This window comes from Dermacentor albipictus, chromosome 2 (genome assembly GCF_038994185.2).
Source record: "Dermacentor albipictus isolate Rhodes 1998 colony chromosome 2, USDA_Dalb.pri_finalv2, whole genome shotgun sequence".
Taxonomy (NCBI): Eukaryota; Metazoa; Arthropoda; class Arachnida; order Ixodida; family Ixodidae; genus Dermacentor; species Dermacentor albipictus.
In genome coordinates, this window is record NC_091822.1 from 79,507,357 (window position 1) to 79,535,261 (window position 27,905).

At 47.0% G+C, this 27,905-nt stretch overlaps 1 protein-coding gene across 2 annotated transcripts in view; it reads left to right on the forward strand.

The window, feature by feature from the left end:
• The window catches only part of LOC139055970 (2-Hydroxyacid oxidase 1-like), a 64,472-nt gene that overhangs the window by 18,968 nt on the left and 17,599 nt on the right, over positions 1 to 27,905 (forward strand). For both annotated transcript variants that reach the window (XM_070533682.1, XM_070533683.1), the window contains exons 3-4: positions 9,488 to 9,743; positions 22,862 to 23,025. In XM_070533682.1, coding sequence (XP_070389783.1) covers positions 9,488 to 9,743; positions 22,862 to 23,025 — 420 coding nt within the window. The remainder of the gene's footprint in view (positions 1 to 9,487; positions 9,744 to 22,861; positions 23,026 to 27,905) is intronic.

A 27,905-nucleotide genomic window follows, 5' to 3' on the forward strand; every position in this document is an offset into this window, starting at 1 on the left:
TGCTTTCCGTCTTCGCCCGCTGTCATGGACAATGGTCATGTGGCTGCGCAGACTAGCACGCAGGCCGACAGAAAAGTATGTTCACAGGAAGAGACAATGTCGGTCCAAATAGAACGCGAAGCTTCGGGCGATGAGCGGTTCACTAGAAATTGTCACTGACATCAGCAAGGGTGGTTATGGGAGCAGTGATTGAAGCCCCACTATGTTTAGAGAGAACAAACATTAGGAAAGAAAAAAATGGCTGTGGCTTAGGTAAGGTTAAGCCCAGGATGCGAAGCATACGAGCCTTTATTTTAGTTGTTGAACCACTGTTTAGCTTGGTGAACTGCTGTTGCTTGGCTATATTTGGTTCGGCTAGACGAAGAAACAACTCATGCGTTACTCTGCTTCGCCTTGGACGCCTCGCATTGGACGCGGTGAGCGTCGAGCAACGCAGCGTTCGGCGCGGCAACGAAATGTGCGCCTGAGCAAGCGACGCACGCCTGAGCCTTAGAAACAGCTCGTTTCTAAGGCAACGCCGCATTCACTAGAGGCGCCTTTGTACCGCTTTGAAGCATCGTACTCGTGGCTCAGTGGTAGCGTCTCCGTCTCAAACTCCGGAGACCCTGGTTCGATTCCCACCCAGCCCATCTTGCAAGAGTTGAGCCAAAGCCACTTATCCTCTGTCGTGACGTCACGGTGTCACGTGGTATTCAAGGCGACACCGCCGCGCCTGAGGAGCTGGGTTGAGCCCTCGTAATATGCTTCGCATAAAAAGCGTTTCTTTTTTAATTCAAGCGAGACGCAGTTAGATTCATTCAACGAAAATAACTTCACTAAAGCGAGCGTGTTGCGCTGGCGCATTCGACAAACAAGGAAGTGTTCACTCGCTGCACATTTGTCCGTTAGTGCTGCGGCAACTGATCGCCGTGCTGCTGGGGGTCACGTTTAAAGCGCAGGAAAAAATTTTAGCGGTCTTAGCGTTTCCGTCATGACATATCCAACTTCACCGGCCGCTGCCGGGCTATGCTGGGCACGCTGGAAGCGCTGGACTCGTCTGTCGAACAGACCAATGGAGAGTTACCATGTAGCTGTGTAACCAGGGTTGCCGCATGGCCACAACAAAAAATTGCCAAATGATCTGACAAAATAGCCCAAGATAGTCAGACCAAAATTTTGTGTGTGCGAAAAGTAGCCACATACATAGCCAAAACGTTTAATGATGACTTGCAGGTGTCTTATAGATGAAGTCCAAATCCTTCGGCGTATTTCCGGCTCCAAAATAACTTCCAACGCATGCTACCAGCACAACACTGGCCTCATAATCTGCGTAATGTAGTGAGAGCTACCATTCAGACGTGGATTTAGGCACCACTTATTGTTAGGATGAGCCGAAAGATTTCTTTTCAGATTTCCTAATGACGTCATTGCTATTTACTGAGCCACGTTCTGAGCTAAGTTTAGTTCCCGCCTCGCCTTACCCGAGGCATTTTCTAAGACAGTCGGGAAACATAGTGTCAGCTCCAACCTCGAGCATCAGCTTCAGCTGGTCACGATATAGTGCCCGATAGGCGGCCCAAGCTCAAGGCATTTCGGAACAGGGATACCTTTTCTAAGCTTGATTCATAAAGTAAACATGTAATTTATCTCCCTCTCTCTCTCTCTAAGTTTTTTTTTATTTTTCACTTGTAAGCAACAAATGCTGCTGCTTGGAGGCACACTGAACACTGGAGAAAACTTGAAACCATCTTGCGTTTTCCTCGTGCGAAGAAGCGGCAGCTGTGACTGCAATTCGTTTTTGAGTGGGAACAAATAGAACGACCTGCTGGCCCTTAACAGAACAAGTGAATTAAATATTATAGTTTGAATCATGGCAAGGATTATGGCAATGGCATTAATCCAGGTGTTATAATGTCTAAACGAGTTGCGCAACATTGTAACAGGGATTCGCTGGAAAGATTCGTGCATTATGAAAACATGTACGTAAGTTTCTGTGAATGCAGGCACGAGTGCGTATCTCGCCAAATTTCCGAGGGGGGCTGTGTACATTACTTTCAGTGCAATGTGAAAAAAAGGAATAAAGCAATATAATTGCACTAGTGAACACAAAATCAATTTTATGGGTCGTGCACGGCTCTCATGAAGTTAAGTACAAAGTAAACCCCTTTGCCTAACACATTCAGGCATCCCCATAAAAATAAGAACTCAGTAGAACACTATACATACCTTTACAAACTGGCAAGAACTTTCTGCCCACCCACCACTGCGATGTGTGCAAAATTATTAAAATATATATGGACGTATTGACAGTACCACAAGCACCTGTTATGTATATCGAACACAGTACTTTTTCGTCATCACAGCTGTAAAATACACGTGAAAAAATACAATGTAATCACTAGTAAGAACAACAAAGAGGAATTGCGTGGATATAAACAGTAAGCCAAGTCTCAATTGCTCGTACGCACATTGTTTAAAAGAAAGGAAGTTGTCGCAGGAGTACAGTATGAAAACCTACGAGTTATCACCCTGATGTAGGCATGGTATTCACTCACCGACCTTTGGCGAGCTATTGCCTTGCCATCTTCACTGTGCACGAACATCGTTTTTCATATATTTACAGAGCTTATCATTGTAATAATAAGCAACGTTCAAAAGTACCGTGGAACAATCGCAACTTTCACATAATACAAAGCTGCTTGACTAAAACAAGGAACGAAAAAAGAGATTGCGTAGAGTTCTAGTTGATACATTTTACACTGGGGATTTACGCAAATGAATTAAATAAACGATCTAGTCCAATTAGAAGTAACTTCTACTGCCACTTGGACCATATAAAACTGCAGAGTTCAAACGCGACAGAAACTGTACATCTAGTTCAAAATCTTTGCAGCAGTCCCCACTCTCTTGCCGACCAACCTCAACGTGCCGGGGAGCTTGCAGTGTCTCATTCGACATGTGCTTTCTCAAGTAATTCTTTGTCAACGAAACCTGGCTGAACACGTGTTCGATGGCCGCATTCGAAAGAGGCAACGCAAGTAGGGACAAAGGCAGGCACAGACACCAGGGGAAACATTTCTCGTCTAAAATGACTTGCGGATCTCTTCGTGAAGTTACTGGGTAAACAAATAACGCGGTGAGTTGCGGGAAAGCCAAGCAATGGGCTACGGAAACCCTTGATAAACATTTCAGGACCAAGGGCGAAAATGGAGCCCCACGACCTGCATGCGAATACTTGAGTTGTTTTGTAAGTCCACATAATAGTTTGCTGTACGGCCGCCGGCATGAAACACGTACTCGACAGCTGTCAGCCCCACCGATTTTTTCTTACTGAACCACACGTGAACCGGCAGCAGACGGCGCCGAAACAAAAACAAAATGAAGAGAGCTTAGTGCTGGAATTATGTATAAACATGGCAGCCATTGCTAAACGCCATCCTCCAAGCGTCGGCATTGCCTAGAAACACAACCCTTGAGACTGCCAACATGTCTTTCAAGCAGCAATGAGCGTTAGGTCTTGATAAACCGGAGTTCCTCAATTTTAGTGTTGACGGAGTCCTCGGGTCTTTGAAGTCTGTAAGACTAAACACACCAAATATACCCACAAAGCCAACTGCGGGTTGGCCAACGCCAACCCGCATAAGAAATAGCCCAAGTTGGATATTAACCCAATCTGACAACCCTCCTAAACAGTGTAACTCTAGGCGGTCTAGACCAATCTAAAACCCCTTGAAATTTGAAAGTAGCTACACTGTCCTCCCCGTAACACCTCCTCGATTCTCTTAGACCAATCAACCAACTACCACCATCTGTAGTAAAGAATGATAAGGCTGAGTTAGAGGGGCTCGATGCCAAGTGTGCGTAAACTCGCGAGCAGAGAGGCCATACTTTGCCCATTTAAGCTTTGCCCATTTCGCTCTGGTGGCATTGCCTTCCTGCATGGCTTGCCGCAGCGTCTACATCATGGCCGCCGCGTAGCGTTCTTCCTTCCTCGTGACAAATGCAGTATGTGGTCCCTGCTCGTTTCTGACGCTGTGTCAGAAACGATTTCTTTCGTCTACTTCGGCGCATCCGACGTAGAGACGCACAAGACATCTTGAAATGTGATGCACTGCGGGAAAGGATCGTTCGAGAATATCGCCCTTGAATGCCGGTTACCTTTAAGCGTTACTGTAGCTTATAGTACTTATAGTACTTATAGTCACCCCGAGAAAGCGTTCACCAAGCAAATATGGATATGCAAGTGACTGTGCTGTTGAAATGCAGCTTGTGCAGCTTTGTCAACTGCAGTTCACATGCTTTGCGCTCGTTGGCTGGTTCGCGTCGCACCATGCTGCGCCGCAGTGGACGCTTTTGCTCTGAAAGCTGGGACAGGAAAAATGCATTCGGCCTTCCTGTATTCAGAGTTATATACTGCACAGGGATTGCTCGTGCTCGATTACGTATTCGAGCACCCGACGGCCACGCAACGCATCGGCATCGTTGCAACAGCTCAAACAAGAGCGCAACAGGGAGAACGCACGCCGAGTGAGACGCCCATCAACTCGCAAATTATGAGCGAGCAATGCGCCTGGCTGGCTAGGCGCAACGTGGCGCAACTGAGAGATCAGCAGTTGCCTTCAGTCCTTCAGTGTTCGCTATATCCGCATCGCTACCACTTTGCCTCCAGCTGCACGCGCCGTCTGCATAGGCGCTATTTAATAGCTGCTAATAACAAAACTGGGCAATTAGGAGCTTTGCGGCTTGTCCAACACTACTCTAAGGGTATACGCTCAATTTAGCCCAAGTGAAATTTCGTTTGCAATGAGCCTTTATGTTTTGACTCGTTGCCCGGATGATCTCGTTTGAGTGCCCATATAACCACTCTGGCGTTTGGCTCAAGGTCTTTTGAAGGTCACCGACAACGGGAGCTAGAGGCATTTGATGCTTTAAATAGTCGGGTAGGTTGTATTAGCGACGCAGCCGCAGTTGGGTACGTGAAACGTATTGTGCGTGCTGGAGACGGTGTACTGACACTTGGGCACAGGAAAATGTTACCAAATACACAAGTTACATTTATTCAAGCACTAAAGCTTACATGTCGAAATTATACCACAGCGTATGATTGGTTGTTCGATTAATTCTGGGGTTTCAAGTGCCAAAACCACCATATAATTATTAGGCACGCCGTACTTGGGGACTCTGGATAATTTTGGCCACCTTGGCGCATGGTGGCGCTATGTATTATCGATCATGCAGTCCAGCGGGCAGCTGTGTTATGCTGGGCCAGATGATTAGAAGACGGAGGGTGCGCAGAAATATGCGCGGAGTGTGTCGCCACAGGTGTATCTGCGCACAGCGATGGGCAAGGCACCTCCGCAGCTTTTTCTGCAGTTCCGCTCAAATACGAAGTGCATTTATTACACTCCATCCAGCCTCGCCAACAACTGTGGAGCTAGCATCGTTCAATGCTGCACTGAAATGCGTGCAACCGGAGTTAACCGTAACGAAGATTGTCATCTTTACGGACTTCTGCGCTGATCGCAGCAGATTACAACGCAGGAATGTTGATTGCCCAGTTGTGCGCAGTATTACTCATTCTGCCAACAAAATTGCGCCACGTGAGGTATCTCTCGTTGTCCCATGGATAGCTTCGTACGTAGCGAACGTCGGAAATGAAGAGGCTGATTGGCTGGCTTCAACTTGTACTTAAAACGACTACGTCTGCCATGCAATCTTGTGCAAGCTTGATGACGCCCGTTTGCTGATTTGTCGCCACCTATTCAAGCAGCATCCTAACCAGCGCGTCGCCAATGGAACGTTCCCGCTCCGTGTTTACAGTCTAGGCTTGCCTCGTCGCGCTGGAGCACAACTACCTAAGCTAAGGCTTGGCTATGTGAACATGTGCGAACGTGCATAACGACAAGGAAGTAAGGCTAGTCCATCGTGTATATCTCGTGGTTGCTGCGAGACACTTAAGCACCTGATATTCGAGTGTCCCGATTTCATTGCGCAGCGTACGTCACTAATGAAGGACTGTCATCTGCTTGACCTGCGGCGTACGACAATCGACGAATGCTTGTACCCCAGTGGTTGCGCGTCTCGACACCATTAGGCCCATCCCACTCTCCTTACTTTCCTATAAGTAACTAAGGTTCACATCTGTAGCTTTTTTTTTTTAATGACGAGACCTCAGGCACTATTTCTTCTGCTTTAACATTCTTTTAATAGCGTGACCTGTGCTGTGCGTGTTGTACTTTATTTTTTTGACATAAGTCATCTTCGTCTTTCTTTCCTATTTCATTACCGTCTTCCAACCTGCCGTGGTTGCTTAGTGGCTATGGTGTCGGGCTGCGAAGCGCGAGGTTGCGGGAACAGAACCCGGCCACGGAGGCCGCATTTCGATGGGGGTGGAATGCAAATGTGCCAGTGTACTTAGATTTAGATGCACGTAAAGAGCTCCAGGTGGTCCAAATTATTCCGGACCACCCCCCCCCCCCCCTCTGAGGCACGCCCCATAATCAGAGCGCGGTTTCAGCACGTACGCGAAACCCCGATAACTTTTTCTACTTCTTCCTATCTTCCATTTCTATCTTTTTGTCTCCTCCACTCTGAAGAGTAGGCAGGCGTTGTGCCCCTTCCAGTGGGAGTTGCCAGCCTGCTCCTCTCTTTTGCTTTCCTAACAAGCGTATACGTGGTTTCAAATCAAATAATAATAATAATAATAATAATAATAATAATAATAATACTCTTCATGATGTAGCCCCGTTCTACCATAGTCAAACAAATTACATATCCCTTCGTCTTGATGCCTGATTCTCTTGATGCCATTCTGGAGCCTACATTTCGAACGCCGAGGGTCCCTAGGCGAGCAGGCGTAGGTCGTGTAGGTCTTTTAACTGCCGACATGGCAAAGTGAGCTCTCTCAAACCCTACCATTCAGTGCTGGGATGGATAAACGTAGTTCCGAGCTACGCCTTTCTGAAGGCCACGCGCAAGGCTAAATTTAGCTACGATTGCATCATGCTTGGCGAGGCAACGACAATGGCACCATCTGTGCATGTGACACATGCATAATCAAGTAATTGTTTCTTTTCTCTACGGAATGATATCAAAGGCGCGAGGTTAGTACTGTTGGAAAGTACTGTTACAAATGTACAACAGATAATGCTACTGACTACTGAGGGTACACCTATCGCTTTCGTCGACGGCGCAAGTAAGATGGGCGGCGCGGCTACGCTCCCCAGAAACGTACAGATGTCCGTCCACCCGAGAGCTACCAGCGGACGCACTACCACTCTTCCCCACACCGGTCACTCTCTCCTTCCTATCCTGTTAATGTGCCTATCAACAACTGTGGATGTCAGTGCCACTCACCTTCTCCACTTCGTCGCTCAGGGTTGCCTTTCCAGCCTACCTCTCAATTTCATAACGCACACTTGGAAAACTTTACGTTTCCGTTTTAGGAGGGAGAACTGCATATACTGAACAGCCTAGAATTTCTTCAGAGTGACCATCGAATTTGTTATTTGTGTTTGTGAAAGTAGGCGTTATGGTGATATCTGCAGATGGAGGAAGATGAAAGTCACAGTCACATATGGCGCTCAGAGTAGCTTTGTTGTTTATCATTCGTCTCTACTCGCACTCTTGTGAAAGTGAAACTGACTTTCTTCGTCACATTCGATGTTTTACCAAGGTAATGTATCCCCCAGCAGAAATTCAAGAAACCGTCCATTTACATAGCAGAGTCCGAAAAGTCAGTAGGTGTGATTTACAACTTTATCACAAGCGCGTACGGTACGGCAACTAAGGCGCTCAATGCTACTTATTTATTTACCGTTGATAAATTGAGGAGAAACAGCCTCATATAATATTGTGTGCTTTACGGATTAGATGAACAGCTTCAGTATATTGACCTTGTATTTAATATGTGCTATTGTCAAGAGGTGAACGCTGTGACCGGGGCTAAAATATGCGGCAGAAACTTGGAGGTTGACAAAGAAAATTGAGAACAAGTTAAGGACCGTGCAAAGAGCGATGCAGCGAAAAATGTTAGGCATAACGTCCATAGGCAGGAAGAGAACAGTGTGGAACAGAGAGCAAACGGGGATAGCGGATATTCTATTTGACATTAAGAAAAAAATGCATCTGCTCAGGTCATGTAATGCGTAGGATGGATAACTGGTGGACTATTAGAGTTGCAGAATGGTTGCTAAGAGAAGGGAAGCGCAGGCAAGGACGTCATAAAATTAGGTGGAGTGATTAAATTAGGAAATTTCCAAGCGCAAGTTAGAATCAGTCCGCGCAGGACAAGGGTAATTCTAGATCACAGGTAGCTGCATTCGTCCTGCAGTGTACATAAATCTAGGATGGTGATGAGGATGAAACGCTCCGAAATATAACAGAATCCCAGGGTCTGAGTTATTGTTTTCAAATAATTATTCCATTTGTTATTTCATGTCGCCAATTACGACGCAACCACACGTATGCTACGAAGGTCCACCACTCAAGAAAACAAGAAAATCCGTGCTCACGATTCAGATCACAGCGATCTTTGCACTACTTGTAAAACACTAGACTTTTTTTTCAGTAAACAGGTAACGGAGTGATTGTGCTGTGTTTCTCAACGATTGAGCAGTTATGTCGCTCGATCGGGGTAGTCAACCCGCCGAAAAAATATTGACGAAAGAATCTCAGTACGAGTGTACGGTACTTCCAATTTTTTATACAGGTGGAGAGCATTCGATACAAGCAGGCGACGTTGCTTTGCTGACGCATTGAAAGATATCATCTGTTTAAGTAATAGTGAGGCCCCTAAGTGGAATGATAATAAGCTTGCGCCCGAGCGCTACGGATGAAACAGCAAAAAAAAAATAATAAGTACAACCAACACGTGACATGTTTGTTTCTTGTGTCACCACGGATATAGTTGTACTTGATTTGTGTCTTGTTGGCCTTTCTTCTTTGTTTTTTTTTCTCTGGCTCGTGTGTAGACCGCTTTTGCAACTTTTCTATGAATTAGCAACCCGCCTATGTTCGCACCCTGCTAAGTCTGGCAAATCAGTTCGGCGGAAGCCTGCAAGGTGCAGAAAGGTAGGAATTTGTCATCCACCTGGCTCAAAGATGAAGCTAGGAAGGAAACCTAATACGTATTTCCCAGAAAGAAACATTCGCAGTCGAAGGTGAATTCGTCCTAGTCTTGGAATGCAACCGTGGACCAATGCCATTCCGGAGTGGTAGATCTACCGTTTCGGCTAACCATGAGACTAGCAGATCGCAGAGCGAGGCCAAGGTAATCGACAACTGCAAGCAGAAGGACACTGAATATTTCTATTTCTTTATCATGTTAAATTATATCCCGTGATGGAAAATGTTTCCACACGCATTTCACCCCTATTAAATTTAGCAGGTACCGAACATCGGTCATCTTCCACAGGTGATCAGCAAGAGCTCAGTATACTCGAAAACTTGTGCCGCATTCAATAGAACAATGCTCACACTTTCATACAACGCACCTTTCGCATTTCAGCTGCAGCAAACGCTGGAACTGTGATGATTCTTAGCGCGCTGAGCACCACCTCCATGGAGGACGTGGCATCCAGAGCACCCGGAAGTCTCCGTTGGCTGCAGATGGAAGTCGTGAAGGACCGCTCCGTAACGGTTGACTTTCTTTCCCGGGCCGAGAAACTCGGCTACGGAGCGATCGTTCTCACGGTTGACATGCCTGTGTTTGGACTTCGAGTGTCCAGTGTCAAAAACCGTATGACCTATCCTGAGCATCTATGGTGAGTCATGACAACAGTTTCAGTTCACTCTATTACCTTTAAACAATCGTTTAGGGATGTTGCAAAAGGGGTGGGCCACTTGAAGAAGGACAGTTCCCATACGTGTGCTCTAGGCGACATGTGGCTAGCAACTGCATCCGGAAATAAAATGAAGGTGTTATTGTGGTGACCTTGTTGGGAATGCCACTGTAATTCTTTTGCTGTTGGCAAAACAAATAAAGAAATAAAATTAATGAAGTGGGTGTGTGGGCGAGTAACCTGAGGTGAGCGACCAGTGCGCTAATGTAAGACGTAAGACGCGTAAGAATGTAAGACGCGTGGTTATCCTGGGTATAGAAAAACTTGTGAAGCAAAGATGGACTAGCTACGCGGCGGTGACAAGAGAGGGGTGACAAGCCGGACTCCGTTTTTAGGGGTAAAATACTGATGTCATACAAGTATAAGGATGAAATTAACCTTTTAGCACGATTCTGATTATACTCAAGTTCATTGGTCAGGTATGTTTGGTGCTGGTCCAAGGCAGCCGAAGCTTTTTCAAGACTTCATCTCAAGAGCGATTTGTGCGCAGTTAGGTTTGCATGTTGTGGTGCTAGGCATCAGGCGACGTCTCAGCAAGCCCGCTGATTAGCCTGCCCATTATGTGCTGTTAGTAGTATGCGTGCACAAAGAGATGTCGTAATATAAAGTCACACTTAGGTATTTAAATTGTTGAACTAGATCGACCAAGGGCGCCATGTATTCTGTAATGAAAACTGAAGGTCTTGTGTTGCCGGGTAAAGAGTACAAGTTTACTTTTACTCGGGTTAAGAGTCATTAGCCATTGGTCACACCATTCTTCCACGTGGTTAAGGTTATTCTGCAGAGAAGCTTGATTAGGAATGTCAGCTATTGCACGATGATTACGTAGTGATGATCTAACGGGTTGATATTGCATGGTGCACACAATAGTAAGTCGTCATTACATATCAGAAACAGGAGGGTGCTGAGGACAGAGCCTTGTGGGACAACGAACATTGCATTTAGAAGATTGAAAAAGAACTGTTGTCAGAGACAAACTGCATGCGGTTATATAGGAACTATTTAACCCACAGAACGACGCTAGGGTGAAAGCTTAAGTAATACCCCTTTCACACTGGATATTTTAATATCGTTACATTCGAATGGCATTCGGTGCAACAAATGTCATTCGACCCATGTTTGTGCTATACAGGAAAAACTAACCTCATTCGGTCATGATATTAATGGCGATCATTGCAGGAAGGTTGGTCAGAAAAGTGGAACAAGGTGTGTAGAGAATCTGAAAAGTCGATCTATTTATTTTATTAGAAATTTAGAGCATCGCTTCACTGAAATAACATACATACAAAACAAATTCAAGAATATCTGGCAACCACCACCCAAAACAAGACTGAGCCAGCTTAGCAGCCATAGCCGATAAATTGAAAACAAACCATGGAGGAAGAAAAAATACAGGAGGGATCATTACGTCACGCAGCCAGCAAAGGCAAGCGAATCCTTTCGCATGATGTGAGGGAGATCGCGCTTGCTTGTGTCGGGACCAAGGCGAGCTACATAATAAGCGACAGCAAAACAGCCATCCACAATTGCGGAAAAGGCAGAATCGCACCAGAAGCGATACGAATACTAACAGGAAAGAAAATTTACAGAAAAATCAGCCTCGTATGGGCACCAGCTCACACGTCGGTCCCAGGCAAGGAGGCGGCACACTTCCTAGCCCGAGATCTCTACTTCCGGGCAGGAACAGAGCCGCCCGCTTGCAAGGAACTAGACGAGAGACTACAGACATACACAGAAATAATTGAAAACTATAAGCTTCAGCGTAGAACTGTCCCCCCTCCGGACAAGGAGCTCGGAAATCGAGAGGCGAGAGCCTGGCGCAGACTGCAAGCAGGAAACTACATAAATCCAGTATGGGCGTCACACGTACTGAAAGACGAAGATATAGACGATAAATGTAAGAGATGCGGGGAGAGGGGGACCCTCGACCATATAATCTGGCAATGCGTAGACTCCCCAGGTGTCAAGGAAGGAATAAGTAGTAGATGATGATGAAAAACTTTATTTATCCCTCTTTAAAGGGAAGGGGGCAATGGAATAGAGGGTGGGGGAGGAACTACTTGAAGTAGGCCTCCTTTATACTCTCAGCCCACTCCAGGATGGCCTCCTGAAGATCGGGCCTGGAGCTGCGCAAGGCAGCCTCCCACTGCTCCTCACTAGATATTAATTGCTTAAGGAAAGGGGGAAGGGGGTGCTTAGGGCACCCCCACATGATGTGGTTTAAGTCTGCTTTGGGAGAGACACAGAATTTACAAGAGGGAGAAAGGTAAATTGCGGGATGAATGCGGTGGAGGAGGTAAGGGGACGGAAAGGTGCGAGTCTGCAGCTGTCGCCACAGAACTTCACACCTACGCGGGGATTTGCCCATGAGTGGCGGAAAGGTTAAGCGGTCTAATCGGTAGTGTGCGCAGATGTCGTGGTAAGTAATAAGTCGATCCCGCGCTGTAAACGGCGCCTCCTCCGTGGCGAGGTCCGACACATCTGATGCCTGAGCCCGGACAGTAAATCCTCGGGCACAGGCATGAGCCGCCTCGTTTCCGGCAAGGCCCGCATGCGCGGGAGTCCAGATTAATGCCACAGTTTGATGGAAAGGATGGGCCAAGAGGAGAGAAAGGGCTGGCTTAGAGACCCTACCCGCTCCGAAGTTATGTATGGCTGCTTTGGAGTCGCTGACGATAACTGATGAATTTGGAATTGTGAGGGCCAGGGCTATGGCCGCTTCCTCCGCCTCCTCCGAGGAAGAGCCAGGAATGGAGGCGGCCGCAGCGACCTGGCCGTGAGAGTTAATGACTGATATTGCGTAATGATTTCTGTTCCCATATTCGGCGGCACCAACATAGAGCACGTCTTTAGAGGTGGAGAATTGTTTTTGGAGAGCCTTTGCTCGCTGCCTCCTGCGCTGTTTGTGATGCACAGGGTGCATGTTTTTAGGAAGTGGGGGGATGCAGAGGTTTTCGTGTATGTGATGTGGAATGGTGTATTTAGTCTTGATGGTGGGTGCCGGAGTGATAGAAAGAGTTTGTAGAATATGTCGACCTATTGCGGTGTTAGAAAGTCTGCTATATTGGGATGTGAGGTGGGCTTCTGTGAGTTCAGTAAGTGTGTTGAAAGTTCCAGTAAGCATTAGCCTTTCAGTGGAGGTACGTATGGGGACTCCCAGAGCGAATTTATATATTTTGCGTAAAAGAGTGTCGATCTTATCGGATTCTGATTTAAGGAAATGTAGATATGGTGTTGCGAATGTAATCTTGCTGATGACGAAGGCCTGAATCAAGCGGAGAAGTTCGGCCTCCTTTAGTCCGCCATGTTTATTGGAGACTCGCCCTAGAAGGCGCAGGGTGTGATCGACTGTGGTGTGGAGTGTATGTAGGGTATATGTGTTGAGCCGGTTGCTTTGAATGTGTAAACCGAGCACCCGGAGCCTGTCCACTCTAGTAACAGGGATGTGGTTTAGGATTACCTCTATACTAGACATGTGTTTTCCTGCCCCCCGATGGGATGGTAGAAGCAGCAGCTCGGATTTTTGAGGGGAGCATGTGAGATTCATAGCCCCGGCATGAGCCACGACGGCGTCTGCTGCGGCCTGTAGGGTGTCTTGAATCTCTCCATCAGAACCGCCAGTCGTCCAAAGAGTGATATCATCGGCGTAGAGTGAAAATTTGAGCTCGGGAATAGACCGCAATGCTTGCGCCATCGGCATCATAGAAACATTAAAAAGAAAAGGGGACAACACAGAGCCTTGGGGCGTGCCGTAGCTACCTAAATCGTATGAAAGGAATTGCTCTGTGCCTATGTGTATCGTTGCGGTACGGTTGGATAAGAAGGTACATATGTAGTCATATGTCTTTCCGCCAACCCCAATGGGATTAAGCTCTCGGAGGATGGCGGAATGTGAAACGTTATTGAAAGCTCCGTGGAGGTCCAGACTGAGAATTGCTTGCGTATCTAGACTGCTATTAGGTGTAATGATGTCATGCTTCATTCGAAGCATGATATCTTGGCATGAGAGAGATTTTCGGAAACCTACCATTTCTGATGGATAAAGATTGTTGTCCTCCATGTATTTACTGAGTCGGTTGAGGATGACGTGTTCGAGTGTTTTACCTAGACAAGAGGTTAGTGATATAGGCCTGAGATTAGAAATGTTGAGTGGTTTGTTTGGCTTTGGGATAAAAATTACCCTGGCATCTTTCCACGAGCTAGGGAGGGTGCCTGTGTCAAAGTAGTGATTGAAGTACGCCGTAATGGCTGTGACAGAGTTGTCGTCTAGATTGCGGAGTATTTTGTTGTTAATAAGGTCGGGGCCTGGTGCTGACATTGTGCGCAGGGTGGCGAGGGCATGGCGAACCTCTGCTTCCGTGATAGCGGCGCTAAGTAGCTCGTTGGGTTCGCCAGTATATTTTGGCATGTCATACTTCTTAGCGGGAGGCAGATGTTTATGGCGGAGGTCGTCGAAGAATCCGTTGAGATCGTTCTTGTGTGCATGTAGCAGTTTGTTTATGCTATGGTTGTGGTGTGTGCGCGATGTGGTAGGGTCTAATAAGTGTCGCAAGAGTTGCCATGTGCGCTTGTTATCGAGGTTGTCATGCATGCTTTCACATACCTGGCCCCACTGCTGGCAGGACAGTTGCGTGGCGTACTCCTGGATCTGGAGGTCTAATTTGGCAATTCGGAGTCTTAGTTTTCGGTTGAACCGTTGCCTCTTCCACCGTTTGAGAAGAGACTGTTTGGCTTCCCACATGTGTAGAAGCTTGGAATCAACCGTAGTGAGAGCGGTTTCGGGGGGCAGAGTGGTAGTGTGCGTCTGGGCGTCTGAGTGTAGTTGCTGAACCCATTCTGAAATGTCTTGAATGTTTTTGGGAGCTGATATCTGGCGGGCCTCTCGAAAATTGTCCCAATTGGTAAGGCTGAGGCGTTTGGGTGCAAAGGGTTTGTGTTTGAATTGTAGTGTGATGTTAATGATGTAATGGTCGCTACCGAGGTTAACTTGTGAGTTGTGCCATGTGACGTGTTGGATTCTGTGTGTAAGCGTAAGATCGGCGGAGGTGTCCTTAGCTACGCTATTGCCTAGCCTGGTTGGTGCATCGATGTCGTTATGTAATGTGAGTGTGTGGTCTTGTATGTGGATCCATAGGGCTCTGCCCTTAGGAGTAGAAACGGAGTGACCCCACACATGATTGGGTGCGTTGAAATCTCCAAGGATTAGGAGGGGGTGGTGGGTGGCAGCGGCAATAGCTTGAGCGAAAAGGGAGTCAAAGCGGTGATGTTTGTCTTGTGGACGACTATAGATATTGAGAATGTAAAGGCCAGGTGCATTATTTTTGCGAGGAATAATTTCTAGAAAATCGTGCTCTATATCGACGCTGTCGAATTGGGAGTGATTGGCAGTGAGGTGCTTTTGCATAAGAATTGCCGTATCGGGCCGGGAGACCTTATTGTTCTGATAAACATTATAACCTGGAAAGCTGATTAGTCCGTGAGTTTCCTGAAGCGCAATGACAGCTGGGAGATTAGAAGAGGAGGCTAGAAACTGCTGGAGGTGTGCTTTCTTTTTTCGAAACCCCCTACAGTTCCACTGCCACACTTCAAGCTCGGAGCGGGTCGGGTTATTGGCCATTGTTAAGCGGAGCTGGCGGGGAGGCGGATCGAGCAGGTGCAGCTATGTTAGGTTGATTCGCGGTGACTCCAGCTATCCAACTTGTAGTTTGTTGGATGTGTGCTTCTACGAATTCAATAAATTTGTCGAGCTTTTCATTCCTGGATGTGTAATCTGTATTGATTTTTTCAATTGCAGTGAGTATATTATGGAATTTAGTTTCCAAAGCGCTTAGCCTGTCGTTATAATTTAAGATTGTCTCGTCCAGGGTGTCCTCTGATCGCGGAGTGCTCGGAGTTTTACGTTTGCTGGGGGGAGGGTGAAGCGGTTCCCGTTGAGTGGAGGGGCTAGTGTCCATGGGGCGGTGTGAAGAGGTTTCAGGTAGGGCTGATGGATGATGAGTCGAAAGGGTCGTGTTAGAGAGAGGGGCTTCCGAGGTTGAAGTAGAGGGGTGACGAGATTGGAGTTCTAATTTAAGTTTTTGAATTTCGGCTTTTAGAATTGTATTTTCTTCAAGGAGGGATTCATTATTAGCAGTCTGGTTTGAGGAGCAGCTGGAAGAGGCTACCTTAGCCCAGCTTACCTGGGGTGGGTTGCGCGAGGAGTTGGCGAGAGTAGGGCTTGATGATAGAGCTGGCCAGGCGACGTCTTGGGTTGCGTAGCCAGGCCCGCGGTCCTTGCTTTTGCTGCGACTTCTTCGCCGGCTTGAGTCACGAGTGCGGTCGAGACTGGGAGTTCGGTTGGTGGGTGCAGTGTCTTGTTTATGCCTGGGACGTGTAGGGCGTGGTTTGAACCTTTGTTTGCACAGTGAGGAGCCGGTTTGATGGTTGCCGTTGCACACAACACATATCGGGTCACATTCGTGGTCCATGGGTGCGTCTTTCATTCCACACTTGGGGCAGAGTGTGTCGGTGGCACTAGTGCAGACGTCCTGGCGATGACCAATCCCGCGGCATCGGGTGCAGGCTTCTACCTTCTGCCTGAAGGGGCGGCATCGAAGTGAACAGCCGTCGTAGTTGACGTAGAAAGGGATGATTTTGCCTTGGAATATGACCATGATGGTTTCAGTATTGCCCAGGCGTCGTGCACCCCCAATAATCAATGTTGGGTTGTATCTACAGAGGGTTCAAGCGATGTCATCTTCTGAGTAATCTGGGGGCAAGTGAATGCATCCTCTGCAGGTATCGATGGGATCGGCCACATGGGTGGCGACTTCGTAAGGGTTACCATTGAATTGCAGACTCTGGATGTTGTGGTAGAGATCTGCACGTCCCACGTCTGGCGTGCTGATTAGACCGGTATTGTTGATGCTGTTGACACGAATTTGGTCAGAACTGGTGCGGTCGGTGATGGGGAGCCCCGCAGCCTTGAGGATGACTTGTCTGAGGATGCATGCATGGATTCCAGCGCAGTTGAGGCCCCCGCGAACTCTTAGGATGATTTTATAATCGCTGCGCGGCAGCGGCGGGGGCTTCGGTTCTGCTCTTGATTGAGTCCTGTGAGCCACTGCGGGGTATGCTGGTGGCGAAGGATGCTGACGCTGTTTCGAGAGGTTATCGTGGATCTCGCGCCAAGTGCGCGCGCCATCGCGCTCCGTTCCTGCGCCCATGCTAGGCGGAGCTAGGCCCAGCAGCGAGACGGTCAGCCGAGAGCCCTAAAAAGGGCTGCGGCTCGCGTAAGGGACGTCAGAGTTGCTAAAGGAACTGTCAAGATGTGCCGATAACACTCACATAGGTCCAGGCAGGAATTCAGGCTCTTGAAGCGATTGGTTAGGCAGAAAAAGAAAAATGCAGGAGCCGAGGCAACATGCGACCGCTCGCACCGTCGTCGTCTTCTTCCTCCAATAAGTAGTAGAGAAGCCTGGGACACCCTTCGGCAAAGCGCGGACCCCGCCATGCAGAGGAGAGCTATCCATCTGGCGGCAGAGGCCGCGAAGAGTCAACAACTCTTTGCCTGCATCTAGTCGCGGAGACCCCCACCCCTGTCCCTAGGCCTGCGCGCCAGGGGCAGGGAGTAGGGAGTCTCCTTCCCTGATGGAAATAAATGTTTTTGGAATGGAATGGTAGGCAAGCGAACGCTCCGCCACAGTGGTGCCCCAACATGTGACCTCTTGCGTTGAAATGACGGAGGAAGAATTGAGATTTTCTGGGAGGTTTGGCTCCCAGTAGCTATACCAGTAGTTTTTATTCGGTGCACGCTTGTTCACCTGTCCTGCCGTGGCTCTGCCCGCAGAGTGGGAACACTAAAACAAAGCGGGATCTTTGACGTGCGATCACGTGTTGGGCCACCAGGTTGGCTTCAATCATGTTGCGGTATTCTCCTTCCTATCATTTTACTACCTCCATGAGACTAGCAATATGAGTGACATAGCAGCGCTGGATGACAACGCTCAATTGCAGCAGGTGAAGCGGTTAGCTCATGCGTGATTTGCATAGCGAAAGAAGCCTAGTATTCAGCGGAAGAGCTTCGATCATCGAATACACATAGATGCCATTCCAGATGCCAAAAACACACGTGCACACAGGTGCCTGATTGTTTAGTGCATTGCCGACTAGCAAAGCTACGGCGGCCAGGCGCGACTGAGGTAGTGAGTAAAAACATTTTGTGACTGCCGGCTGTACAGCTTTTCTCTAGCAAAGTGACAGATTGATTAGGTCACGCAAAATTCATTACCTTTTTACATTAGTACTTCTCAAATTAGATACACTCAATGTCATATTTTGCCTTATTCCTGGAGTAGAGAGTGAACATTCGCTTCGAATGCGAAGCCCATTCAGTTTCTCGAACTGGTTCGATTGCGGAAGTCAACCGATTCTGGTGGCATCAAATATCGCTGTTTAGCAGCGAAATAATGTTATTCGATGCTAATGCCATTCGATTCGAATGACATTAAAACATCCAGTGTGACAGGGGTATAAGAAACTCTCACTACCAGATGCTGGTCACTCAATTTGTTGAAGGTACTGGCGAAGTAAAGAAAATGTCTACTATGAATATTCTGGTCCACATTGCAATACAAGTAATGAACGAACAGAGTGAATGCATTTTTAAAATATAGAACCCTGTCGTCTACACGTAGAAAGTGATAGCCAGCATTGATAATGCTGTGCTAGCGCGTGGCCGTTAAACAGGGATGACAGGTTAAACATCTTGAAGGGGCAGAGTGAGACGACAAAGACAGAAGGCAGGAAAGGCACAGGACAGCGCTGAACTCATAACTAATGTTGAATTCCAACGCTAGATCCAGATAAAGTCGTTCTCCTCTGTATGGAGCAATCCCATTCCAATGGCAGAATGAGAGCGTGAGTTGTGTGTTCCAAAGGCAGATTGGACCAACCACCGATTCCGGATCGCTCTGCGGCGCAAAAATATTTGCTCCACCGGAATCGTCAGATTTTACTGGCAGTCCGCATAACGTAGTTTCTTCACCCGCCGCTGCTTCCTGTCACAGTCGCCTGTTTCCGGTCGCGGGCAGCAATGGATGACATGAAAACCGTGGACGCTAGGTCGCGCAATGCGTGTTTGTTCCTGCTCCTGTATAGTGACAGCTCTGACTCAGACACTATAAGTTCCCAAGTCCAGTGATGATTCTTCCGATACGGAAGAAAAATAAACGCACGGAATGCCGGGATGATCCAGATGTTGTTGGTGATGAGGATGAGGCCTACCCTACCCACCTCTAGTCTAGCGCCTTGTCACTTGATTTCCCTGCACTAAGTGCCCCTGCAAGAGCGCACGCATTCCATTCGTAGATTTGAGGAGAGCAATCTCAGTCGGAACGTCGCGCTCTGTTCGTGATCCGAGCGAACGCTCGCGATCTGCCATTAGAATTCAGCATAACTTTTTAGAAGGCATACACTAGCTTAAGTACTACAACCTATACCCACGTGCTCTCCTATTGATGGCGTCATTATCAATGCACAGGAAAACAGTAAAACCATGTAATCTAAGAAAGGCATTTGCAATCACTGGGGATCCGAAAACATTTTGTGGTGAAAAACTCGGATGGTCTCATCAGCTTCCTCGTTTAAGCTAATCCTGGTGACTGTAATATCTTTAGCGTCGATGTTAAAGACCTGAACTATAACATATCACATGATGATCAATTATAAGTGTTAAAAAGTCCATCACCGAGGGCAATATTGAGCTCAAACTTTCTAGCAGCAGACGTGTATCTGTTAGTCGTTTTCCCTAGATTATCTCTTTTTACTTAGCTTCAGCATTTGTAGAATAGAAAAGAAATTTATACCGAGAAGAATCTAGCATTTGCATTGGCTCCAACGTTGTTCCCGTTCTAGCTAACATTTTCCGAGTCAGTGTTGACGAAAATATAAAAAATAATCTAGCTGGCCAAATGATCAAAGTGATACAAGGTATGTGATGATTTTCTGGTCTTTCTGAAGAATTCTAAGTTTTAACAAATGGTTCATCATCTATTTCAAGTATTACGGTTACATTTCACGGTTACATTTCACACACGAAGTGTCAGATCAGAACGAGCTGCACCTTTTAGATACGATGCTTAAACTAACTGATTAGCATGTGTGCTGGATGTATTGCCCAAGGTCAGAAAAAACAATTTCAAGTTTTCACTCCTCACATTTGTAGGTGGTAAATAATGGTATTGTGTTTTTTTGTTCTAGACTAAGCAATTTGGAAATATTGTTTTCACAAGACTTGTCAGTGTTTTTTAGTATAACTGGAGCGTCATAGAGCGGCAGTCTTTCGAGAGAATGTTATGCGCGTGACCATGCAGAAGCTTGTTAAGCATACAAATTAGGAGTGCCCACAAGAATGAATAATCCAGAGCCTGCGACAAGAAGAAAAATATTGCTGTAATTCCATATGTACATACAATATCACAGAGCCTGAGGAATGTAGCAGCCAGGTTTGATGTAAAGGTTCTTTTTTCTGCCCCTAACAAGAGATCAAAATTTGCGGTAAGATTGATAGGAAGTCGGCACAGGCCGCCTGGGCTCTTGCTAGGAAAGACTGCACTGTTAAGCACATGTCCCTGCCAGACACTGTAGAATGGGAGTTGTTTACGAGCTTTTGTTTTCCTACGGTCATGTTTATATCGGTCAAACAGGTCGTTGCCTGAACATTACAATGTCAGAGCATAGACGCTCGCTAGCGGGTAATGCCTACTCGCATGTCGCGCGGCATTGCTCTGAGCACCGATGTACTCCAATCTATGAAGAGACCACAATTATTTTCGCACATAGCAATCAGACTGCAAGGGAGGTTATTGAGGCCTACCATATCAGGAAAAAAATGATTGCGTTGTGTAAACAAGGCTTTACTAAATTTGCATAACACTGAATTTCCGATTTTAAACCGCTTCATAGTGCAGCATTCGATTACAGGATTTTGCTGTTTGCATGTGCACTGATAATGAGGCCTTCGATGGGAGAGCACGTGGGTATAGGTTGGACTACTTAAGTTTGTGTATGCCTTCTAAATAGTTAGTTGTGAGTTCAGCGCTGTCCTTTGTTTTCCTGCCAAATGTCTTTGTCGTCTTGCGCTGCCCCTTCAAAGTGTTCAACTAGTAAAACCTCGCCCAAATATCGATTCATCTACTGATAGGTTAATTAGTAAAACAGAAGAACAAAGACAGAATTAAACGCATTTTCACATTCGCTGTCTAAGACAGTTTCGCCTGTGTCGCTTGCACGCCTGTTGTTTGCTCCTCTTGGGGATTTAGAAGTTACCAGAATTTCCTTAGGTTATTGTTTAGAATTTTAGGGAAGTCATAATGAAAGAAGTACTTTGCACGCCGAACACCGTAGTAGTAGTCGCGTTTAGCTACGTAAAATGTTTCCCGGGCGCAACGGCCAGCGCAAAAGACGTTTTTCTTTTTCGTACTTTCCAGACGCTTTACGTGTTTTGTGAGCAAAGTGCTGCATTAGGAATAAATTTGTCAGCGAGTTCAGCCATTTCATGCTCAAATGCTAGCCAGTCTTCAGAATTAGAAAGACCAAACAACCTATGCAAACTTGAAAATGCTGTATAGTTTATTATGCAAAGCTTTGTTGTTTGTTTTAATAAATAAACGGGTTGTTTTACATGAAACCTGATGCCGCAGTGGCTCAATACGAATGTGGCATGTGACCTGATGATCAGTGACGCGACGAAGATATCAAATCGATGATAAATTATGAGGGTGCCTAGCTAGTACAATATGTAGAATGTTAGTTGTTTCTTGAATAACACGTGCAGCTTGCTGTACCAGCTGCGCCAGGTTGAAATTAAGGCAGTCATTGCTAAAATCACTAATGGCGTTGTGGTTCAACGTTAAAGGAATATCGTTGCTCCAGTGCTGATAGGCCAATTTAAGGTCATCCAAAAGTAGAATATGGGCGTTAGGATATGTCGCTGTAAGTTCACCGATGGCGTTATGTTTGTGACAGAAGCCAGGAGTGTTGTTGCGGGATAGCAGACGCCCAGAAGGATTGCTTGAGGGATAGCTCGAGAAACGAAACCCAACATTTCAATGCCACGAGTTCTATTAAAAGAACTGCATAATTGTTCGTGGTGAATAGCCATGAGAAGGCTGCCTCCCTCCAGGCGCGCCTTCACAATCATTTTGATAAGGATGAAAATCTGGCAAGCAAGTCAAATTCGGGGCATCAGTAGTTTAGGTAGTCAGCCAATGTTCCGTTATTATCATAATGTTACTGCTAGACGAAAACGTGGTTTGATAGCACGTCCCACTTCGGAAGCAAACCAACGCATTTAAAAATTCTGTTTTCCCGCGGACGATTTCCGAATGGAACGCATTACCTGCCACAACTATCGACTCTCCAACGGTTTCAGGCTTTCTTTCTGCACTTTGTGAATAAACCTTAGCGTTCACCCCTCGTTTTTACCAGTCAAATCATGATTCTGAAAAGGTTTCTCATATGTTGTTTGTTATGCAGATTCTTGTTCAGTGTCTGTTATCATGTTAGATCTTGTTTCATACTTGTTTTCTTTGTTCCAAATGCCTACTCCTGCCTAAGGCCTTGTAACAAGGCTGGCAGTACTTGTAAAATAAAATAAAATAAAATAAAATAAAATAAAATAAACTGCGCGCGCTAGTGAAGATTATCGAAAAGCAAATATCAGACCTGGTTGTAGTTCCAGGATGGATTATTAGTTTGCGAGCACGAAGCAAAAGCTATGTTTCTTGGAAAGCCTACGATGCATCGTGGAAAGTGTAGCGTTTGGTGTAAACTCAACGTTTTCAGGCGTAGGGAAAACGGTTTCGCCTGGCACAGAACTACGCCGCTAAACAATAATAATAGATAAGCTAGACTTGGGTCACGTTAGCTGTTGACTTTCCTCAACCATTTCCCAAAGAAAACTAGTATTTCACAGCCCTGTTAGAATACTCAGGTAGACAGAAAGAACTCTTTCCATGCTAATAAAAATAAAATAACACTAACGTTTCTTTATCTTCAAGCTTAGCGAACTTCGAAGGGACTAATTATGGTCACATGAAGGACCTGAAGGAGTCTTGCCTGGAAGAACTGCGACAGTCATTTGACAGGTCGCTTACATGGGACGTGCTCACATGGATACGAAGCATCACCAAGCTTCCTTTGGTTGTCAAAGGAATTCTCACGGGTGGGTGTGCAATGTATTGTGTTGAAGCGTTTTATCGGGCAGTGGTGTTAGTTATGTAAGTGACAGAATAATAAATCAGTCTATAAATGCTACCAAATGGACTTTTCATCTATTCTAGGATGAAGTATATTTTTTTATGGATAAAGAAGCCTAGCATCTAGTGCACGCTGTACAAATATATATTGCCACGAAAAGTGGTGCAAGACTTTCCTACTGGTGTCGTCATCTGTCCTGCAATTTCTTTGTTTAATGCCTTCTCAAGAAGCGTCCGCTTTGCGATTAAGTTACCTGGGTGGTCCTCCAGATGTTTTGTCTATCGCAATGCACACATTTCCACGATGCCCACGTGTCACATATTCTAAGTTGAAAACCACGCGATCCCTTGCCGAGCCCTTGTTCTTCATAGAATTGGAAATATAAATAGACGTCATTTGTTCGCCTTCTGAACTTGTCAGTGCGCTCTGGTATTTCATCCAAAGTTCGCTTTCGTAACGCGCGGTCAACCGTTGTTGGTAACGTAATGTATTTTCCGAGGGCAAACGCTACAGCAGCCACTCGAGACAGGGTGCCGCTTCTGTAAACGTGCTTGGCTCTCCAACTCCAGCTCTGCCCTTCGACAATTCAAAACTCACAAAAGGTTTGTTTTCACGTCATAGTAAAAAAAATTAAAATACAAGAAGCATGTCTGAAAACGCCGTAACGAATCTATTACGTCATAGTATCTATTCTGTGACGTAAAAATGATGCTGTGGACGGTTATAAATCCCCTAGTGGCATGTGCAACCTGACGTCAACAACGCCATCCGCGAAAATTGCACGTGCACCGATGGAAAGAGCGAGTCATGTTCATGCAAATGAGAGGTACAGTTATATCGTTCTCATATCTTGATGATGTGACGCTGTTAGGAACACAGGCCGCATCGCGTTCAGGCATTTTCAGTCGAACGGCGCCTCTTACAATATTTGCGCGTCAATGATTCTCACTTCCTTAGTCTTGAGACTGCGGTTGTTTTTAATACGAGTCATTCTTTGCCTCATTCTATGAGTTTGCGGTAAGACCGTAGGTTCCTCCCTTGCATCGTTTCAGACCTTTTCGATTGAGGAGGAATACGCGGTGGCGTTGAACCTCACTCTCCGTGCACAGCAACTCGACGCTATAACCACTAGGTCGCATGCTTTTCAAGCGAAGCTCGTGTTGGCTCAAGTTCCGATAGTGGTCTGCTCATACAAAATCCCAGTTGCTGGCAGAGCAGAGCAGCTGCAGGAGGAAAGGACGGTTTCATGAGCTGACAGTTGCACTGGCTCCGGAGCGTGAGTCATTAATAGCAAGGATTCCACAAGCCTTTTCGCTTCCGCAGAGGAGTAAAAAAGCATGAAAGAGTGTCGCACGTGCTGCCGCCGGCCTCGTTTCCGTTCAGTTCTCGGGTTGCAGAATCAAGCGTCTTTCCTTTCTCTAGATTACTATCATCCGTTCAGTTCAGATCACGCGCTATGCGTTCCCCGAGGAAATGGCAGCTTCGACGAGTGGCGGCGAGAACTCGCCCGTGAAAGGGCTTGCCGTCGGCGCGCCGATCCAGCTCTTAGAGCCGCCCGAGCCCAGGCAATCCGACAGCAACGAGAACAAGATGCCGAGCTGAGGGAGCGGGCACCGTTATTCTGGGTTCACTAACCGTGACGAAGGTCAGGTGCCCGCAGAAAAATCGTCACTTCCCCCCTCTTCCGGTAGGGGGAGTATTCGTAATTTTTTTGTACAGCGAAACTGTATATGGCTAGGTTTTGCGAATACTCGCGTGCGTCTATCGAGCCGTGTGGAACGCGCCTTTAGCGTTTATTATCCGACGTTATCGGGGCGCAGGCAAGCCAATTAATTGTGGGGTTTTACGTGCCAAAACCACTTTCTGATTATGAGGCACGCCGTAGTGGAGGACTCCGGAAATTTTGACCACCTGGGGTTCTTTAACGTGCACCTAAATCTAAGCACATGGGTGTTTTCGCATTGCGCCCCCATGCGAAAACACCCGTGTGATTAGATTTAGTGGCCACGGCGGCCACGAAATGCGGCCGCCGTGGCCGGGATTCGATCCCGCGACCTCGTGCTCAGCAGCCCAACACCATAGCCACTGAGCAACCTCGGCGGGTCAGGCAAGCCAGGTGTATCGGAGTAAAACGTAATACTGTATGCACCAGCAGTGGTACTTTATTCTATCCTGAAGTAGTCATTTCCCGGACGACGTTATCAGTTGTACTTTGGCCGTGCTATGGGCAGGACGCGTATCGTTCGCTCCGAAGGAGTTTAACGCACCCTCAAACAGCGGCAACGAGAACAGAAGCACGAATGGGCCGATGGTTCGGGCCCTTCGAGTAGCTGCTCGCCCACGGGCGAAGAACAGCGTGCCCGTCTAGATCGTCGGCGGCAGCAACAACGAAAATATGTGCGGCGACGGTGGGCGAACATGACCAACGACGAGCGTGCCGCGAACGCCAAACGAATGTGGTGTGCCCGCCAGGACCAAGAGTGGCGTGAGGCCGAGAACGCCCGCCAGTGACGTGGCTACAATCCAGCCGAACGTTTCCCGGGAGCCTACCGAGGCTCAACATCGGACATGTCGTGCCTCGCCTCCCATTTATGTGCATGCGGCGTTTGTCGCACTGCTATGGACAGTTCGCCATTGGGGCCCACATACACAGCTTCGCTGGTCATCCACTTTCAGAGTGGAATGGCACTGAGTTTTTACAGCGAAGCTGTTAAGGACGACTTCCCCCAGGATCGTGTCGTTGTGTCAACACTAAACGCAAACCTCCGCCTCCGGCGTCCGCGTCAGGCGTTTCGTTTTAAGTGCCGTTTTCGTCTCTAGTTTCTCGAGAAGGCTCTGTAGCTCTCAATCTAATGTAGGTATCTTTGAAAAAATAATACTGAAATTCACCACTAAGACGTGCTATCATTGCGCCGAGTTTCATTTACTTGTCATAATTAGCTCACAGTGAATTAGTAAACGTTACAGAATTCCAGTCTGATATCAATACATGGCCGTCTACGGAGGGACTATCGATATAGAAAACGGCTGTAACTCTAGTTATGTCGAAACTATCCAGAAACAATCTATATGGCAATTAGCCGCTAAGACGATTACAACATTATGCCCAGTTTCGTATGCTTTTCTTAATTACGTAGTTCACATTGAAATAGTAAGTATTGTGGAATTCCCACCTGCCATGCAGAGGTGTACTTGCACATGTCACTACTTCATAAGAGAATAGCTCACTCCACCGTCAAAATATGTATTCGTTGCCTGCATCCTTCAATAATAATAACAATTATGCCTAAATGCGTACATAGATACGTCAATTGAAATAAAACACCACAGTTTCGCTGCTAGTCCTTCACAGAGTGCAAGGACTGATGATATTTTTAGCCTGAACAAACAATTACAAAATCTAACATTTCATCAACGTCTTCTGTGGCTCAGACATAATAGTCCCCCCTCCCCCATGCGTACGCATACTCCTCTAACTCTTTGGCAACTAAGCGCACGGCCTGCCGTGCGACACCATGGCTGAACTCCTGCACAACTCGGGCTGCCCTTCACGACACAGGACACTTCTACGTGCGCTCCTGACATTCGCCGAGGCTGTCGGCTTCGCCGACCGCCTTTAGCTCCATCACATTTCCGCGGCGTGCTGCTGTTTCTGGTGCTCTTTCTCTCCCCCTACTTTCATTCCCTACCCCCTGTGCAGCGCGGTTGAGGTGTCCTCTGCTGAGAGACAGTTACTGCGCTGCACTTTACCCCAACCTTTCCTTCCCATCATCATGAATCTCCTTCTCTCTCTCCCTCTCTCTTTGGCAACTAAGGCCGAGTCCGTTAGACGCGTGCTTGGACGCTAGTCTCCACTCAGCTGCATCCGCAGGAAAGAAACGCGCGTGAAACTGTCAACATTATCACGCTATTTCACTCGGGTCCAATGGCATAGCTAAAAGTTGTGTATGAAAAGAGAGAGCGTGTCAATTGCTCCCATTCTTCTTTTGTGGCATCTTTCCCAGAACACAATCTCTAGTAGTTTCCTCGTAGCAGTTAGCGTTGAGTAGACGCTGTGCGACCCTGTACCGCTTTAGCCTGTTCCACGTGCATGCGATTCTGGACGAGAAATTGCGCGGTGACTGTCGTGTGAGCAACCTGCTCTCCCAAAATGAGTTTTCCGAGCGGCGCGCGCCGCTGCTATCACGACAGAAATATTTGGAAGAATTCGCGAACGGCGAGAGCGGCAACAAATGGCGGAGCGGCGCTGAGCAGTGGCGTCAAAGTCACGTCACAGCGGGCACATGGTCGAGCACTTGGGCCTAGCAGACGATATTTTATTTGTAGCAGACGACGTCCGCTGCCAGTTTTCAATGTCTCGTGCAATTTTCAACGAGCTGTTCATCACTCAAGCTGTGCAGTGCCCACTTGTTTGGCATACTAAAGAGAAGAATTCGTGCAACAAAGAGGATGATTCTTTGGGAATACACTACAGACTGAAGCTGAAGGTACTCGTCGTCGTAGGTGACGCATACTTCAATAAAACTCAGCGTCGCTCGAATCAGCCATGTCCGTTGGTACCTAATGAGTGCCGCTTCCTTCTGTGTGTTGTTTTCGACCTCTATTCTATGGATTTAAATTTTCGGCGCGTGCTGTTTCTTTCTTTTTGCTTGTTTTTCGATGGTGACCACATATGGGTCCCGACACACGGGACGGGACGAAACGGCACTACATACGTATCGTTCGCAGCACACGTAGGCCTTTTTTATTCTTCTTCCTTACAACTCTGAGCTAGCGTGTTCGTAGTTTTGGTTGGTCTTATTTCTTCAGGTAAAATGTCACGCACCCTAAGCCCTAGAAGGGTCG